This window comes from Etheostoma spectabile, chromosome 4 (genome assembly GCF_008692095.1).
Source record: "Etheostoma spectabile isolate EspeVRDwgs_2016 chromosome 4, UIUC_Espe_1.0, whole genome shotgun sequence".
In the NCBI taxonomy this organism is placed as follows: Eukaryota; Metazoa; Chordata; class Actinopteri; order Perciformes; family Percidae; genus Etheostoma; species Etheostoma spectabile.
The window spans coordinates 36,479,065-36,497,460 of record NC_045736.1 but is presented as its reverse complement, the minus strand read 5'-3'; the positions used below and the strand labels follow the sequence as shown (position 1 = coordinate 36,497,460).

At 41.5% G+C, this 18,396-nt stretch overlaps 3 protein-coding genes across 8 annotated transcripts in view; 1 reads left to right on the top strand and 2 right to left on the bottom strand.

Moving 5' to 3' along the window:
* ecm2 (extracellular matrix protein 2, female organ and adipocyte specific) overlaps nt 1–7,307 on the bottom strand; it is a 29,069-nt gene extending 21,762 nt beyond the window's left edge. For 2 of the 6 annotated variants that reach the window (XM_032514621.1, XM_032514626.1), the window contains exons 1-3: nt 6,991–7,264; nt 2,809–2,925; nt 1,891–2,052 (exon numbers count right to left, since the gene is read on the bottom strand). In XM_032514621.1, the coding sequence (XP_032370512.1) occupies nt 1,891–2,052; nt 2,809–2,923 (277 nt within the window). In that variant the 5' untranslated portion in view covers nt 2,924–2,925; nt 6,991–7,264. Of the gene's footprint in view, nt 1–1,890; nt 2,053–2,808; nt 2,926–3,229; nt 3,252–3,655; nt 4,115–6,990 lie in introns of those variants that run through there. The other 4 variants (XM_032514624.1, XM_032514625.1, XM_032514622.1 and 1 more) reach the window with 4 other exon arrangements.
* Nucleotides 1–10,659, top strand: part of cenpp (centromere protein P) — a 101,743-nt gene extending 91,084 nt beyond the window's left edge. The window contains exons 7-9 of the mRNA XM_032514630.1: nt 8,944–9,023; nt 9,112–9,203; nt 10,286–10,659. Coding sequence (XP_032370521.1) covers nt 8,944–9,023; nt 9,112–9,203; nt 10,286–10,407 — 294 coding nt within the window. The 3' untranslated portion in view covers nt 10,408–10,659. The remainder of the gene's footprint in view (nt 1–8,943; nt 9,024–9,111; nt 9,204–10,285) is intronic.
* ippk (inositol 1,3,4,5,6-pentakisphosphate 2-kinase) overlaps nt 10,553–18,396 on the bottom strand; it is a 21,609-nt gene continuing 13,765 nt past the window's right edge. Inside the window, exons 9-14 of the mRNA XM_032514628.1 lie at nt 17,933–18,085; nt 16,644–16,764; nt 15,846–15,981; nt 15,627–15,729; nt 15,335–15,426; nt 10,553–14,786 (exon numbers count right to left, since the gene is read on the bottom strand). Coding sequence (XP_032370519.1) covers nt 14,534–14,786; nt 15,335–15,426; nt 15,627–15,729; nt 15,846–15,981; nt 16,644–16,764; nt 17,933–18,085 — 858 coding nt within the window. The 3' untranslated portion in view covers nt 10,553–14,533. The remainder of the gene's footprint in view (nt 14,787–15,334; nt 15,427–15,626; nt 15,730–15,845; nt 15,982–16,643; nt 16,765–17,932; nt 18,086–18,396) is intronic.

The following is an 18,396-nucleotide window of genomic DNA, read 5'->3' as shown; positions in this document are numbered from 1 at the left end:
TCATTGATTGAAAAAAACTGCTCATTCATTTTTGTCAATCAATCATTTTTAAAGCCAAAACACAAATAAGTCTTATGTTTCAACCTTCCCAATGTGACAATGTTTCTGCTTTTCTTACTTGTCATTATGAACTGAATACCTTTTTGGACTGTTGGTCGGTCAAACCTAGCCTCTGTTTTTATCTTTCTGTGCATTAGCTAATATAACCTAAAAGTAAATGTGTAATTTTTGTTTTAAAAAAAAAAGTCAGAACAATGGTCAGATGCCATGAAGACTGAAAAGGCTGATCTAAATATGTAAATGCTGTTTAAGGGGGGAGGCGCCAAAGCATTGGCACAATGCACCAGTGTCAGAGGATACACGGTCACTTTTTAAAGTGTGTCCTTCTTAGGGCCCTCACCAAATAAAAAGAAAATGGGCTAGTAGGTTGACCTTAGATCTGCTTATTTTGTCAAACTACTGTTCCCAAGATCAATAATTAGCTTTCACACTGAATTACCCTGTAACATTAGCGAAGATGATTGGTTATCTTGTCGGTCTGACATCTTTAACTTTCTGTTTCTGTAACTGCTGTTGGTTGTTGTTACATTACAGTAGTTTTGTCTGCTTGTCTGAACACGGAGGCATGTTCTCAGATCCCAAACAGCAAAAACAGAACCAGAAAAAAACCTGCAGCTGCCACCAGCACCACCTTCCCTTCTAATTATATAATGCTGACTTTATTGTTTTAAACTGAAGGGTTTCTTCGTAGCTTTGAGGTCCTTCTTTTGAGTCTCTGTCCTAACTCTGTGTGAGTCTTAGTATCTGTCGAGCTCTTTTCCCACAGATGGTTTTCCATTCTGTTCATGTTGGAATGTGATGATTTGTCATTAAATTACTGAGCTGTAACAGGCAGCTTCAGTATGAGAAGAGGAGGAAGTATCTTAGCTAAGCTGTTCTTACATCTTGTTTGATTTAAATGTCCTGTTTTATTCACTCTTTTTTCATTTCGTTGCAGTAAGATTGATTGACTAAAAAACTCTTATGTTATATACCGCTTACCAGTTTTAAATGCAAAGACAAACTCAGTCTGTTTCCATGTTGGTTTACAAGTTTGAAGTTTTACGTTTTTGAAAATACTTTTTGTGGATTATTTTTGGTGGTATCAGAGATTTTATATTATAAAGTAAAAGCTGGAACATGCCTTTCCATTTGCACATAAACAAACCCACACTGGTGTTGCTCAGCGACTTTCACATGATTGTTTTCTTTTAAACTTTGGATATTATGTTAATATTTCCACTTCAGTTCTGTTGTTCTATTTTAATTTGCTTCCCAAACAGAAGTTGATTAATCAGCTTGTTTGATATGAAGCATTCCACAGCATGTTATATTTGATAGGGGAGCGGAAATAATTGTTGATTAATCAATTGACAGAACATTATCTACAACAACTTTGATTATAAATATAAACAGTTTATCAAGTCAAAACAACACATTTTTGATGGCTTCAACTTCTCCAGTTTAAGTACTGGCTACTTCGCCTTGAAATGGGAAATTGTGAATTGAGATGTCTTCCCTATTTTATAGACTAGGATTGATAATGAAAATATAAATGTTCCAGATCTATTTTGGAGGTATGGTACCATACCACCCTGAACCACAAAGATCTATAGAAACGTGAACATGTATCTTTGCGGAAGTATAACTACTAAATCCTAATTTATAACAACCCTAAGAAGCCTGATCAGAGATCTATAGTAGTTACTGGTCTCACTAACTTGAGTTAAGGTTGAAGTACTGGTCCCACTAAACAAAATATTTGGTCTCATTAACTTGGATTAAGACTTTGTTTCTGGTCTTGCTGGTTTTACTTACCTGGGTTAAGGCAATGACACTGGTCTCACTGACCTGGGATAACGTTGTAGCTGGAATGCTGTTCTTTTATGTTCTTGTAGGACTCCATGAAAAGAGTGTTTTCTTGGTTTTCACCAGGCACCACCGGGCTTTCGGCACCAGGAACCAGTCTGATCTTTGGAGGTTTAGAGTGCCCCGCTCTGGCCCTCCCAGGACCTGCAACACATTTGGTCCTGGTCATATCAATTTTCATTATCTATCTAGATACTTCTAAAAGGAAGACAGGTTTCAGTCATTGTGTTTTAGCAATATCTGGAGACAACTTGTTGTCTACGAGCCAGGTTTTGATCTTACTAAATTCCTCCCTTGAGACTGTATTTTCATTCTTTTGTTAAAAAAAGGTCCTAAAATGGCTGGATCAGTGGCATTAATAAATACACTAAAAGATTCTAAGTATTCACATATAATGAAAAAACAGTAGTGGGCCCAGGATTCTCCCTTGAGGGACTCTACATTTTAAAAGTTGATCTTGGTGTCACTAGGTTTTTAAATTTAAAAGTAAACATGACTGCACTTTGAATTGTGACGGCCAGAGAAATATAAGGTGATGTTAGAAGTGAGCTCAAACCTGGCGTTCAGGCCTTTTGAGATGCTGCGTGAAGTCACTTTGCCCAGCGGGTGTTGGTCAACAAATTGCGCCAAAGTTTACTGCTGCTAAGAACTGCAATGTCTCATTTTTTTACATTTCTACATCTACAACTGTTCAATGCTTTGAATATTTTGGAAGGTGGTTTTTTTCACTTTTAAATGCTAGGCAAGCATTTTTTCCTTTCAGTCTTTGTGCTAAACCAGGCTAGCACATGCTAGACTTATCTCAGTGAGTAAACTGATATCAATCTTCTCATCTGGCAAGTCCTTTTGTTAGCCATTGTGTCAAATATTAGTGTTTTTCTTCAAGAGGCAGAGTCTTACCCTGTCCATCATTCTTCCTCTTCCCCCGGTTGCGATGTCTGATCATGGCGTGGTTGTCTGAGGCGGTCAGGACCACTAGCAGCCACAAACTGGCCACCACCAGCCACCACCTCATCCCTGTAGAGCACCACAGACCAGGTTCAGATTTACCTCTAATGGTTGTTCACTATGTCTGGGCATTGATAGATACAGTAGGTCTTATCAGTATCAAAACCTTTTAAGTACTGATACCAAAGTGAGGATTTTTTCAAAGCCTTAATTTGAGAAATATAAACATGTTTTTCTACAAAACCATTTTTCTTATTTAAAAGCCAAAATTCTCAAGTATTTAATGGAAGTCTAAACACGAGCAGCAATACAGTTTTTGATACTACAGTACAAACGTATTTCAGCCTGTACACAAAAAGAAATGGGTTTGTACCCAACCCTAGACTTCACTGGTTACTCAGCAGGATTATAAAAAATACAAAAAGAAACTTAAAAAAAGAAAACTTTCAAATCTTCCAACAGCCATGGAAATCAAACGTTCAGGAGCTCTAGACTACCCAATGGTAAAACCCCAGGTTTTGAGACCAGGGACCTATATTTCTGGTCATTCCCCTCTCTCTCTCTCTCTCTTTCTCTCTCTCGCCTCCTCTCTCTCTCTCTCTCTCTCTCTCTCTCTCTCTCTCTCTCTCTCTCTCAGCTGTTGAAGAGAAACAGTTGTCTTTCACCTTTGAAACTTCATATTTTAAATTCTGAATTATTGCAGAAACCAGCAGCTAAGATAACTTGAACCAAACAGACAGATCCATGTTGTTTGTCCACCCACAGTAAAATAGACAAAAATGAAGACGGAGGTTTTTACCTGCAGCAGCTTCTCAGGCAAAAAGAGCTGTCAGTGATGTTGCTGGCCCTGATATAGCGTTCTGCTGGGGTCCTAATGGGGGGGGGGTGTAATGACTGGTCTATACACAGCAGTCCTGTCATTATTAAAGCAGAGATCTGACGCTAACCCACGTCTTCACACACCTCATAGTTGGAGCACTTCTCTGTATCAGCCTTAATAACCATAATAAGTGTGCTGTAGCCGTGTCCCAGTGCATGATGGGAGTTGTTGGTGCTGTTAAATCATAGGAGCCTCTGATTTGTTGGAATGGTGCCCAAACAAGCCTGAATATCCATAAAGAGACATTTAGTATTATATGCAGCACGTCTCCACATGTAGCTCTGAATAACCGCAGCACTCCTGAAATATCCAAACAGAAAGACTTAGCATTTCTATTAAGTTTCACTTTACGACCACATGATCTTGGATTCAAAGTCAGGTCTTGATTTTGCACTCGGACCTCTCAATTAAATGAAAGCACGAGAAGTTATCCACATCAAACTGTAATAACTGGGCTCAGATCAGTTCATGGTGCCAATATCAGCCTTTAATAATAACTCACTGTAATCCAACACCTGTCCCAGTCCTAACATTAACACTGACCCACACATCTAGTATAAGACATAGACTCCTAGTGTTGTTTTTACTATCTGTTTACATTCTGAACCAGCACATAAAACTTGAATGAAGCGTCTGGACTGGAGTAATGTCGACACTGATTTGCATGAAAAACAAGATATGTGATGTGGCCAACAGAGACCCAAATGTGGCTTACATTGTGCCCAAAATCATAGCCTTGTTCACTCATTCACTACTCCCTTCAAAAAGACTGTTTAGTTAGCAGTAAATGGAGATTTCAGACACTTCACTAACATGTGTTTGTTAGTCGCACAACAGATTTTCTTTTTATCTCTAAGACGTGAAAAGTTTTATTGTGGGAATTTTTCCGAGCACTATATATTTACACTAAGAGTTCAAACACTCAACCAAAATGGGGTGATGTGAGTAAATACAGGGATGCAATAAGTAAGGAGAAAAAAGTGCAGTGGTGGGCTGTCAGGGCCTTCTCAGCTGGCCTTCTCAAAATCCAAAAAATATTTTTTCATTACTACATTAATGTGTGTCGAAAAATCAATTACATTGTCAGTTCGTTACGATTATATTTCCTAGAAAGAACATGGTAGCTGGGTTTTCCGTGCCATCTAAACTCATCACAGCTCCGTGGACCAGCAGCATTGCTAGCCCTTCGTTAAAGCTGCCATTTCCCATTTGATTCATCAGCCAATCAAATTTTGATGTGTAGTGACAGAACGTCCTAGGGACCCAGCGTTGTCTGCGCTAGCCCCCCCCTAATCAAAGCTTGAACCTTTTAGTGGTTTGTGAGTAAACCAGGACTGATCTAGCCTTCACACCTCCTAACGATCCTGTTTCCGATCTCCTTTAAGTGCCTTTTTTAAGGCGATCGTTTAGATAGAAGAAAAATGATTTTAAGAGCTACGGCGCACAGTTTGACCTGGGCAGACACAGAGCAGAGCTCAAAGTGATGTACAGCATGACAAACTTTCAGGGAACGAGTCCAAGTGACCTACTGACATTTCTGAGGAGCACGGGGCTTGCAGTCAGCATGTCACAGCTTTATTCCCTCACATGCTTGATCGTGACAATACCAGTGTTGGAGGATTCCAGGACGAAAATGTAGTAAAACTCTAAAATTGCTAAAATTTAGTGTATATACTTTTTATTTATATTTTGCACTTGACTTGTGTAACCGTTGCAACAGTGATAAAGTAGACGTAGGCTACCAATTAAGATTTTCAGTATAGTAAAGTAAAAATAAAATAGAAAGGATCTTGTCCCCATTAAACTATCCCCCAAAAAGATTTCAACAACAAAAACAAAAATAATATATTCTATTTTTCTGTCATTCATCACTGTATATTCATTTCAAAGAAACTCATCAGAGATGAGCCTTTCAAAGATAATTTCTGTTCTCTCATCTCTCTCCTGTTTTCAAAATATCCACAATGTATTGTATTTGTTAATGTAATTTTTTTTATTTGTTGTAGCTCAGATGAGGGGTCATAAAAGAAATTATGAATGGAAGTGGATGTTTGTTATTTTTTGTGTTTTGTTTCAACATAAGAAACCCTTCCAGTGACCCCATGCTGGCTCTTCTACCTGTTCTTCACCTGGCTGGTAGCCCACATTGGGATATGTTGTCCCATTTAGAGCACTGGTAATCCATATTTGGTCATCTTGAAAACTGTTTCAAAGCAACATTGGACTGTCCAATGTTGCTTTGAAAAACCGGCATAAAAGTAAGACGGACCATTTCAATCCAGATTAATTGTTTTGAACGACTGGCCCCTCGTGATTATCACAAAACGAAACAACGATGAATTTGTTGGCAACCAAAAACTACTGCTTCCATGACGATTTACCAGAGCAGCAGCCCACACATTACACGTCATGATAAGCGGGTCTCCCTTATTCATGACATCCGCTCACACTCTGTTTTAATCATTCATTTTCTTTTAGATGAAAACAAAGCTTAAGTGTGCAGCTCCACAGTCAGTAAGCTCTGAGACCCTCCCACCACAACTCCATCAGGCCAATAGGAAACCAGGGGAGAGAGAGAGAGAGAGAGAGATCTATGCCCAGTAGACAACAAGAGTCAGGGGAGAGAAATGAAAAAATATTCAGCACTTCAGTTTCTGGATGAGCAGGCTCAGACGGAGAGACTTCCAGCAGGAACGGGACAAAAATAACTTGCAGACTGTTTATGTGAAGTTTAATGAAACCCAGACAGTGTTGAACTGAAGTATTTCACTCAGAAACTGGGCTTGGGAAAATGGTTTAAAAAAAAAAACATATTTATTCCTCTTCAGTAAAAAACGCTCCAAAACTCCAAATTTAGTAAATAAATGACAATTTCTTCACACGAAAACGTAACTAAGTTTGACTCTTTGGTTTTTCATATGCCTGCCAGAACATGATCGGTGAGCTACGGGGAAAGGAATTTCCAGAACAGACGTGTAAATGTATTTTGAACATTAAAGAATGTGGGTCGGGTCCGTGCTGCAGTTTAATGGACGAGTCCTTTTCTTTCTGTTAAGATCCTGGAAGTTACAGGTACACGCGTGTTGTTTTTTTGTCTTTTGGACCTGTGAAGATCATCATCAGCGACTGAAACAACTGTTTACAAACCATGGCAAGGCAGACAGACAGACAGGGAGACAGGGAGGCAGGGAGACAGGGAGGCAGACAGAGAGGGGAGGAGCCGAGCAGACAGACAGACATTAAGTCTACTTTACCAACAGTCTGAAGGCGGCTGCAGGACTTGAGGCCAAATTCTTCCACCCTCTTTTCTCCTCCTCCGGTTCTGCAGGAGCCCCAGGAGAGGTGTGTGTGTGTGTGTGTGTGTCGCTGTGTGGTGGTAGTGTGTCTCAAACCATAGAGCAGTTGTGTGGAGCAGAGCAGGCTATTGGAGCTGTGAGCTAAAGTCAGGATTTGTACTGCAAGCGGGACAAAAGAGAGTGAGAGAGTAATAAACAGAGAGAGAGAAAGAGACAGAACATCTGTCTTTCTGCCTGAGGGAGGACACGGCCAACATGTAGCAGCTGGTTAATGAGGTGAAAGGGCTGGTAATGACCAGGGAAAATGACCAAATCAGGAGCCATGAAGGCTGGTTCAGTGCTGGGGTGGAACTAACCGGAAGGTGACCAGGTCTGAGGTCAGAGGTCACACAAAACCGCACAACATTCCACTTCAGTGTCAACTAGAAAGATGTGAAAAACGGCGTGTTCAAACTAGAGACCGCGTCGGGGGTTTATTTTGATTTTCACTACACACCGTAACGTTCCGGGACTGAATCTCGCACAGTGACTAAATCTGGTCGTAGACCGTGAGAAATATAAACATCTGGCAAAGTACTCAAAAGCTTCTCTTCAGTAGATCCAGCTGCTGTAGGAGCCTCTAGGACCACATTTTGCCATGACACACACACACCAGCGTAGCTGATGTACTACCTCTGATCAGGTCACGTGTGTCTTATGTGAATTGTGACATTACAACGTGCCTAGAAGTGTATGAATAGGACCCGTATTTCGTGGTAAGCCACGCAGACCGAGCGCTCGCTCCGCAGGCGAATGAGACCTCGCAGGTCAGAGGAGAGTTGCCCGGCGCAGACGCTAGGCAACGCCATCACACTTGTAGCGCAAGCACCAAAATGACAATGCACTTATTTTTTTTAAAGCCACATAACTGATAAATAAATTCCACTGTTCCAGTGTTTGTTTTTCTAATAACATCATGTTATGTAAAATAAAAGGAAATGGACTAAGCATGAGCGATAACAGGGAGCCCTCGTTACAGGACAGCAGTGTGATTATGTAATTCCTCTGAAGTCAGAAATCCCATTTACAGTTTATTACATCAATAAACTCAGCAGAATTCTTTTCTTCAAAACTGAAGCAGCTTTCATTTATCAAACTCTCAGCTGCAAAGTCAACGAAACAACAACACAGCCTAAACTAGTGTACTCAGTACTTCAAATGTGTGTATTTCCTGTGAGGAATGAGGCCTAGTGTTCAGGTTACTAAACAGATGTTGTAGCACCCCCCCCAGGCCAACTGAGAAAATGGTAGAAACCCACAGGAAGGGGCAGAATTCCACCAAGTGTCTACAGGCCAGAAATGATCTAGTACTTACCTGGTAATGTAGGGAGAACTAAAGGGAAATTACAATTTGGTTTATAATAAGTCAGAAATCTTACTTGAAAACAGAGTAACAAACAATTTTGTATATAACTTTTCAAGAAATAGACCCATTCTTTAAAGATAGTAACTTAGCATGTCTGCTGAAAGAATCAGTTGTGACACATATTTCACTCTATATTTACTATGAAATGTTGTCTTCTGTTTTAGAGAATATTTAAAGTAATAATCTGAGATTATTGCTGTGATATTTGGTGTAAACCTTCTGCATAATAATTGCTTATAATGAATGTAAACGTTAGAGTCTGTAGATCAGTATCCTGTATTCATCAAACAGTTAAAGTTGAGACTTAAAGGTTTAAGTCTGTCTTAAAACAATATAATAATAATAATGTCCATATGTCCAGTATATGTCCACATGTATATTGGTTGCTGTAGTTTTTCTTCCATTCTGGCCGCATTAATGTCACGGGACCAACACCCACTCTGAGTGAAAAGTCTTCCTAAAGTTGATCTGAAGGTACGAGTCTCTCTGTGTTCATCTCTCTGCAGGAGAAGTATCCGTCTGTCGTCTCTCTTCCTGGAGGCTGCAGGTCCGCGGTCATGACTCTGAATCACCCCGAGCTTTCTGGGTAAATATAACGATACCGTTAGAGCGCAGTACCACCCGGCCCTGAGTCAGCTCAGCTGGCCTCTCACTGCGTCTCTCTTCGTCCACAGCTGTCTCTTGTTCGTTTATTGGTCCGTCGAGGTCTCCAGAGAGGGCAGAGTCACTCCAAAGATCGAGCTGCTGACAAAGATCCCTGAGAAAGGTAAAATACCGTTGACCTCAACTCAAACTAGGAAAAGACAATGGCATTTCTGTCTTATTAATACACTAATCTTACCTGCAATCACAAGTTTATTCCCAAAACAAAATGTGGGTGTCATGTAAATGTGCTGTATTTATATAGCGCTTTTCCAGTCTTAGCAACTGCTCAAAGCGCTTTTACATCTACAGGAAACATTCACCATTCACACACATTCATACACTGTGGCCGGGGTTTGTCTTACAAGGTGCCACCTGCTCATCAGATAAACATTCACACACATTCACACACATTCACACTCCGATGCGCAGCACCGGGGGCAACTCGGGGTTCAGTGTCTTGCCCAAGGACACTTCGACAATGACTGCATGACTCATGTGTTTTCTTGCCCTGAGTATCAAATCAAATCAAAAGAACTTTAGAACAATACATAGCCCGAATAAATAAATGCTAAATATTAAATTAAATTCTGGCTACATGCTGCTTAAATGAGCTCCACCAATACAGGAGTTTGAAAGAGAGGGGACACCTTTGACTTTTCTGACTGTAATAGATAAATGAATATTCAGGACAATAAACCAGCAGGTAATGTGTCCAATATGTCAAGTTGAAATCGCTACCGCTAACAAATTTAGACCAGACTGAGCTCTGAGATTCAACAACTCTATTCTCCATATTATCTCTAGAAATCCTATCATTTTTGTTGAATGTTTGCACATTGAGCTGAGTAGAGGAGCACTGAATTAGACTCTAGGTTTGCCAGCCATCAGGGCTCCAACGTACAATTATTTATCACTGATTAAACTACTACTACGGTTGTTTTTTGAATTTATAGTTTTGTCTGCAGAATGCCAGTAAATAAGTTTGGAAAAATGTGCCAGTATGGATTGTTGTTGAGTTATATCTGATCATCAAATCCTCACACCGAGAATCTGGAACCAGCTAATGTGTTACATAATTTTCTGCTTTAAAAATGACAAATAATTATCAAAATAGTTTTAAATTAATTAATGTAAACATTTTTCTGACTGACAACACTTTGGTAAGATGGCGTTCAGTTGTTTTTCTGTCTTCCTTCTCTGCAGCGCTGCAGGTGTTTCCCTCCCAGGCGGTCAGGGGCGCTGCTGAGGCCTTTCAGAGCCTGCTGAGAATTCTGGGACCTGAAGCCGCCGTGGAGTCGGTCATCATGGCGGTCAGCTTTTCGTAGGACACATGACTCACATTTTCATCTCTGTGCACAACAACCACTTAAGGTGTAAAACATGACCAAAAGCATTTCTCCACTGTGGATTACAGTATACTAATACCTTTTTCTATGTTAACATGTCCAAACAAGGAAACACAGCGATGGCTTAGTCTCTTAGAAATCTTTATTCAATAGAAAGAGCATGACCGTGACAGTTTTAACAGCAGTGCTCATTGGTCAAAATCTACAAAAATAAATAATTTAAATACAAAATGCCAAACAGCAGTGTTGCCTCTGTATTTTGAAATAGTTTTCTTCTCTCAGCTATTTACACACACGCAGTTATTAGAAGTCTGTGGGTATCACAGTGCTGCAGGCAGCGAGCAGGGCACAGGCAACCGGCCAATCAGACGGCAGCTCACCTGCCCAAGCTCCGTCTCCCTGTGAGAACGGTTTGATTTTCCCTAATTACAAAAGAGCTCTTCTGTAATCTTTAACATGATCTTAAATGAAATCATTTTGCAATCTAGCAGTTCTACATTTTACCGGGGATTGCATTAAATCTTGGACAATCTGAACCCAATATTTCCAGAATCCTTAATTCTTCGTTTATCTGTATGAAAAAATATTCTGTCTGCTGCACGATAAGACTTTAACTTTTTCCAACCTAAACCACACAAAGATGGTTCAAAGTACGAATGTCTTTATGAAATTAGGGTTTTCACAAATCCATCTCAACTCAGGGTCCATTTGCTCTCTTGTTCTGGAGATGTTGACCCAGTTGTCATGGAAACGTCTGAGCACCTATCACTTCTGATTCTCGTTGACTTTAAAGTTTGACTAAACTCAATCTGCTGACCATGACTGTGTAATACAGTTGAAAGCTCTAGAAAAACCTTCACAACCATAGTTAAATCACTTTGAGATAAAGTTACCGCGATGGCCATTTATTTTATTATTCCACACAGACATGACAATGTTTATGGTCCAAACACTGTCGTGCACGTGTAGAATAAAAGTAAAATTAGGAACAATTGAAAAAAAATTAAAATCTGTTAAGACGTATTTGCGGCATCTGTGATGGGATGTTTTGGCATAAAGTTAATATGTTTGTTAAACTGTTCAGACGTTAACTCGATTAAGTCTTAGTAGCATCAAATCTTCAACTGTCTAACTCAGAGAGATATCCACTTAACTCCCATGAGCCTCTGCTTTTCTGTCAAGCTGCCTGTTGCATCTTCAGTTCAACAGTTAAAATATCAGTGGTTGGTTCAGTTCACTGCTGTCCACTCTCCAGCTGTCCAGAGTAACGAGTGTTAGAGTTCGGCTGAACGGACTGTAATCTATCTGCTCTTACACCTTTTAGTGTGTGGATGGAACAGAACATCAGAGATGTTGATCTGCTGCTGACAAACGACGGGACATCAGTGTGGAGTGTGAAGACTTTTCTGTCGTCTGAACTTTGTCGTGTAGTGTGATTTGTTTTCAGACGTTTGATTGGCTGATGGAGGTTGGAGAGTGGACACTGTAAACAGGAACTGAAGTCAAGTGTTACCAGTTTATGTTAAGCCTCTGTGAGCGCGGCTGGTTTAAGAGGACGATGAGATCACCAGGAGGAAAATCCCAGGTTGGTACCTGACAACAGAGAGACTCAAGTCAGCACCCATCTGCTGATGGTAACAGAGTGCTGCTAAGACACCAAACTGGGTGCAAGTCTCAACTCCTGGTGACATCACAGCCCTGTCCTTAAACCTCCCAGCGCTCCTAAACGCATCGCTTTGCAAACACCAGCTGACCCTGTTGAGCTTCAGTTCAGTTGGGGTCTTCAGGTGTTCGAGGTACTGAGAGTTCACGGCTGCGTCCACAGCAGCCTCCACTGATCCGATGTCAGTCTGAACAGAGACGAACCAACACAGATATATATCTCAGATCTTAGCTGTGAACGCACCCTGTAACAAAGTGAGTATTCTAAACACACACACACACACACACACCCCCCCTCCAGTCCAACCAGAACATTTAGGCACATGGACAAATACACATCAAGCCACTTATGGCACAGAAAACCAGCAGAGCAGCATTAAGCTGACTCTGAAGAGGACTGCTCTGTTACCCAGCAGCCTTTGCTCTGGTGGGTTAAACTGATCTGAAATAGAACGGACACGCTGACCTCTGAAGAGAAAGAAGGCTTCCATTTAAAATCCTCTGCTCTAGGAAGGTACGGTCACATTAGTCTTCTGGTAGTGTGATTCCAACCCGCCTGCTATACGTATGGATTTGGCCAAAATGCTGGTTGCAAATGCAAAACCTGCAAAATATCTAGATGTCGGAATAATTCAGAATCTCTCTAAGCATCGGACTAGTCTAACTCACCTACTCTGTCCCACAATGCTTTTCCAAAACCGGCAAAGCCTGGCCAGGGATACTGCAAAATAAATTGGTTTTAACAGTTTCATAGAACATACTACCATCAGTGTTTCTATTGGCCGACTGTGTGGACTCACAGGTCAAAGGTCAACTCTGACCAGCAAGCATGTGGCTGACTTTGTGGTTTTGGGCTTCAGCTGTAAATAAGAGAAGAATATTCCCAGCACCGAAGTGTAATGTAACCGTACCTTTACAAAGCTACCTATCACCAGGTTAGTAAACACTGGAGTGTTACACAACTACTAATATGCTGCTTTTCTTCCAACAAAACCGGCTGCGGCAACAATAAGAGTTAAGATAATGTGCTTTTTTTCCAACACAAAAGCAGGATTTATGTCAGAACAAAAAAAAAGGCTTCGCTTGAAGAATCCTCCAAAATCTGCTTGGTCCCAGTTGGACCTTAAAGGGTCGGTTTACCCAAATGACTTGTATATACACTCAGTACTAAAACCATACCACAGCACCTGGACTGTATTATATTGAGTTCTGTCCCTCTCACGTATGTAAATGAGCTGGACAAAACCTAGTATAATATAACATCTGACAGTATCAACATTAAAAGAACAAAAGTTTCTTAAAAATAAAATTGATAACAGGGCTGTTGTGCTGGACTGCATCCTAATGTACAGCTGTAGCTGATAAACACACCACTGAGTGGGTGTTCTCTCTTCCCTCGAGGGAAAGCTCCATGCAGCTTGTTTGGTTTATTGGTCCAGGTTTTGAGATACGGTTCTCCACCACAATACAATAGATGTTTGTTTTTATTGGAACTATTTTTTTTTTGTCTTCTGTAGCTTATGCAGAGTTACAGTGGGACTGTTTCTGAGAAGTCATTTGTTTGCTCTATTGTAGTGGAGGCATAAAAACCTGGATAGATATCGCTAGAGGGAGCGACTGGCCCTTTAACTCCGCTCCTCCCTCATAAAGAAAAAAAACAAGTCACAGACATTTGACCTTTGACATCGCTCCTCCTCGCACCTCGTTCATGAAGGTTTTCAATACAAGCAAACACCGCGGCTCCTCTTCTCAATCAAACAGGAGTAGATCAGCGTGATGACATGCACTGAAAACCTCTGGAGTCTAACAGAGACAGGAAACATCAGCCCTTCTCTGTGGCTGTAGCTATGGTAACAAGTGCTTCTGTTACGATGCTGATGTTAAGAGAACACCAGTTCTACCTGGGCATACATATTGGCCTCGCCTACATTCAGGAAACGACATACGTCTAAGCCCAACCATCTATTTTCTTATCTCCCTCGCTTTAATTTTTCTGTTGTCGTTCTTTCACTCAGAGCGTCACTGTCAGCAGTGTTGCCGCAGAGAGCGGCCATGTTGTTGCCAGGAGGTAAATCCAAACTCTTTTTAAAGTTAATTTTCTAATAAATATGAATCATGACAGAACGATGTTGGGATTCACCTCCTGACAGGGATGAGAAGTCTCCACGACGACACAAAAGAACTCTAGAACCAGTAACAGAAATATTGGAAGTCACTTAAACGTCTGGTGGTTAAGTGTTGACTTCCTGGAGATTTTACTTTTGCTGAGCTGGTAACTGTTAGCATGGGCGAAGACAAAGTGCTGCAGTAACGTCTCAGATAAACAGCTCTGGTATGAAGGGATTCTAGACCTCTGCATCAACATGGCGTCTCTGGCTGAAGCATCAGTGTGGAGTCAGTCAGTCTTCGTCTTCAGGGTCTTTGTCCGGCTCTTGTTGGCCAATCACACAGGGTGGAAGAGCAGCGTGCAGTCCTCTCTCTCTGCTGCTGTGAAGATGCCAGAGTGCGGCGGCGTAGAGCCCTTTGGCAAGGCACCACCAGTCCTCAGGTAGCAGGAGACGATCTTCTGGTCCAGGCGCAACTGGCGGGGGATGCTGTCGAACGGCTTCGGGTCCAGATCCAAGATGGAGACTGAGTAAGAGAAGGCAGGAGGTCTGGAGGAGAGGAAGTCCCTGAGCCACCTCTGACTGGAAAGACTAGGGGAGGAGAGGGGTAGAACGGATGTTTCAGCAGTGAAGGTCAAAAGAAGCTTTGTGAACCACTCTTTATTTTCTGAGCTCACTAGATGGCGCTCTGTTTGAAGGAACGGCCGTGTGTGTGTGTGTGTGTTTTCAACTCTTTGAACAGAGTGCCATCAAGTGAGCTCAGAAAAAGGCCGCGTTTTGCAAAGCTTCATTTGACCATCACTATAATTCAGTTTACAAATGCGGAGCGGATGTCTGGCTCCACCTGGTGGACTTCATCAGGTACTACACACAGATTTGTAAAAACAACGCCTTCCTTATTACCAGGAAGTTGCCATGGAACCAAGAATTAATTTCAATGTCAATTAAGGTTTTACTTTATAAGTAGTGTAAATAAAGTAAATGTTAGAATGGTGGTAAATGTTTTGGTATTTAATTGTGATAAGTATGAATTTCATTAATCACAAATTATTGATCAGGAACCAGTTCCATGATGGTAAATCTCTCCGTAACAGTGGACAGTAGCACTAGTCGTATTAAAGACACCCTGTAACTCTTACCCTTCATCATCCTCTTCCTCCTCACTTCTAGGTACCAGGGTGATCATGATGGAGCAGTCCTTGGCTGTCATGGAAACGCGGTACTGATGGACCTGAATTTAAAAGAGACGTTAGACATGCGCCCGTCTTAAGGTAGGTGGGTGTTCAGAGGGTGAAAAAACTGCCCTGTTTAGTCACAGACATAACCTTAATGAGAAATCCAGCTCAGTTTGTACTGATGATTTGATTAATGTGTAATGCTCTCAGTCTGATATTTGAGAACCTGACATGAGGTTCCAGCTCTTAGTCTCACCTTGGCGACAGCGTACTCCACAGAGCCGTCGTCCTCAATTGGACACTTCTGCAGCTTCTCTAGGAAGGCCTCGTTGTACGGTCCATCCATCTGAAGACGAGTTCTGACACAAAGACAGACAGGAAGTGATGCCAGAGATCAGACAGTGGCCTTTCATAAGTGATGGGCAAATAAACACTTCCTACAGTTCTTTTCTGATACTGGGTGACTGTGTATTACCTCTCTTTAGGGAAGTCCTGCAAGTGTTGCTCCACCCGGCGGAACAGAGGGTAAAGTCCTTCAATGTCCAGCGTGTCCAACATCTGAGTCTGACGTGTCCTGAACAAAACACTGTCACTGGGTAAACCCTGAGAGCCTCACACACACCACCACACACACACACACACACACACACACACACACACACACACACACCACACACACACACACACACACACACACACACACACCACACAAACACCACAGAGGAGAAATCTTTTCTGTTCTAATCAAACTGTTTAAGGTCACAATTCCGGACTAGTATATTATAGCAACTTAAAATTTGAATAAGGAAGAGTCATGCTCAGCACCCAAAAACATGCACAAAAGATGTGAGTCAGGTTTTTAGTTTCCCATAATCACATGTTACAAGCTAAATGTTGTGTTGAAAAGACAAACGCTTCTTTCAAACCACAAACATTTGTGAGGGAGGCTGCTGCACAAGAAAAACCTTTGTAAGAGAGGAAAGACAGCCTGGCCTACAGCGCTAGTTCCAACTCACACCAGGGAGAAATAACAAATAGCAACGGAACTCCAAGACAAAGAAGACCAGCAGGTAATCACATTGTAGAAGCTGGAGCTTATATAAGGACAATAAATACCCTAGTGCTAGTAGAGTTTGATTTTACAGTTTGCATATAGTGTGTTTAGTAAATTGAACAACTTTGTGAGCTTCTAGACTTCCCTTCAGCTGTAACTGAGTGGAGCTCAGACCACTTCTAAACACAGAAAGAAACCCCAAAACAAACAGGTTCTGACCATGGCGAATCCTCTCCTTGTTGAACACACTTGCATCACAGAAGCTCCGTCCTTCTCCTTGTCTGTCCGTCACCACCCCTCCATCTCCTCCACCCCCACTCAGCAGGGCATTCACCAGGACCTGCAGAGAGATACTTGCCTATGAGGCCTCACCACAGTGTGTGTCTGAAGACAAAGATAGTCCACTCCAAACATCCGGACTATTGTTTTGAGTGGAGTCTCGCGTCTGAATCTCCCAGTTAAACCTTCAAATCAGATCAATAACCGCAGACCAGGCACGGCATTATGGGTGGGCCTGACAGACTAGGACCACCCAAAACTTTTTTTTTTTTCCAATATTAAAAACAAACTTTAAACAGGCTTTTATTTAATTTTGTCAAGAATCATTAAAAATCGGCTAATAATCTCATAATGTGTAGTTTTTAAAAGTTGGTTATGTCTATTTGGATGTTTCTGCGCAAGTTCAGCAGACCGTGAGGTTGGGGATCAGATGCAGCCTGTCGGATGCTCGGCTAGCTCCAAGTGATCTTAAAGTGTGGAAATGATTCCAGTGAAGGACAATGTTGCAGCAGTCGTTTAGGTACCTTACATGTGCATGGACGGTCTCAGAGTCATCTGCAACCAGGAGATGAAGGAGAGCTCAGATCCACATGTAAACTATGTTTTGGGGAAATATTAAATGCAGGACCACTTTTGCAGTCTACAGGCCTTAGGTGTGTAGAGCTTTGCGCTATAGCACGGCCAGGTATGGTGCGTAATGGATTCCAAGGAGAGCGCCTGCGGATAGGTCCGTCCTTTTCACCAAGACTTTTTTACAATGCAACAACATATTTAAAGAGCATCAAGCTATTGAAATCTATTATGTAAGCATACAACAGTATATTGGTCAGTCATTTGTAGGCGATTTGATAATGTTTTTTATTTAAGGTCCACCCACAATTGGTCTGGTCCATCCAAAACAGGAATCCTGGTGCCGTGCCTGCTGCAAACTGCCATTAATTAATATCTACATTTTTAACCTGTAAAATTAAAAAAAAACTAACTTCAATCTAGTGTTTTTAAAATGAGAGAGTATCTAACACTGATACCTGCTGTGAGTTTCTCTTCTCACATCTCCAACTGAAAGCAGTTTCACATCTAGAAAATACTCCTGGTTTTCTGATTTGTTCTGACACAGAGACATGAGGAGAATTTGTTCTGTTGGCACATTTTTAGTTTATTGCTACCTCACCAATATATTTTTACTTTGAATTAAAAACAAAAACCCCATATTTATCTGTCGGTTTTACCTGGATGAAGTCGTTAAGGACAGCTTTGCTGGTCATGTGACTGTTGATCCTGTTGTTTCCATGCTGGAAGTATGGTCGCAGGTGATGCAGCAGAGAAGTCAGGTCCATGACGTCGTCACTGCCCTCCTTGCTGCTGTAGATACACTGACCGCCCTGAGACAGACAGACAGCTCAGGATTTAGCACATCTTTGATTCAGAGCAAAAAAAGCTGAATCAGAAGATTAAAGCTCACATCTGCAGCAACACGAGCGTAGAGTAGAGATAAAGTTTACAGAAGTTTGTCTTAGTCGAGGCTCAGATGTTCTGGAGGTACGCCCCAGCTCCAACACCAGGCGGCACTGGGATTCTTTATGTTTTAAATGGGACTTATTTCTTGTTGATGTTCTCCGTGTCTAAACGACAGATCTCAGCAACGTGTCTGGAGGTTATGCGTTGCCCTGGGGCCGGCATGCGATTCCTCGTT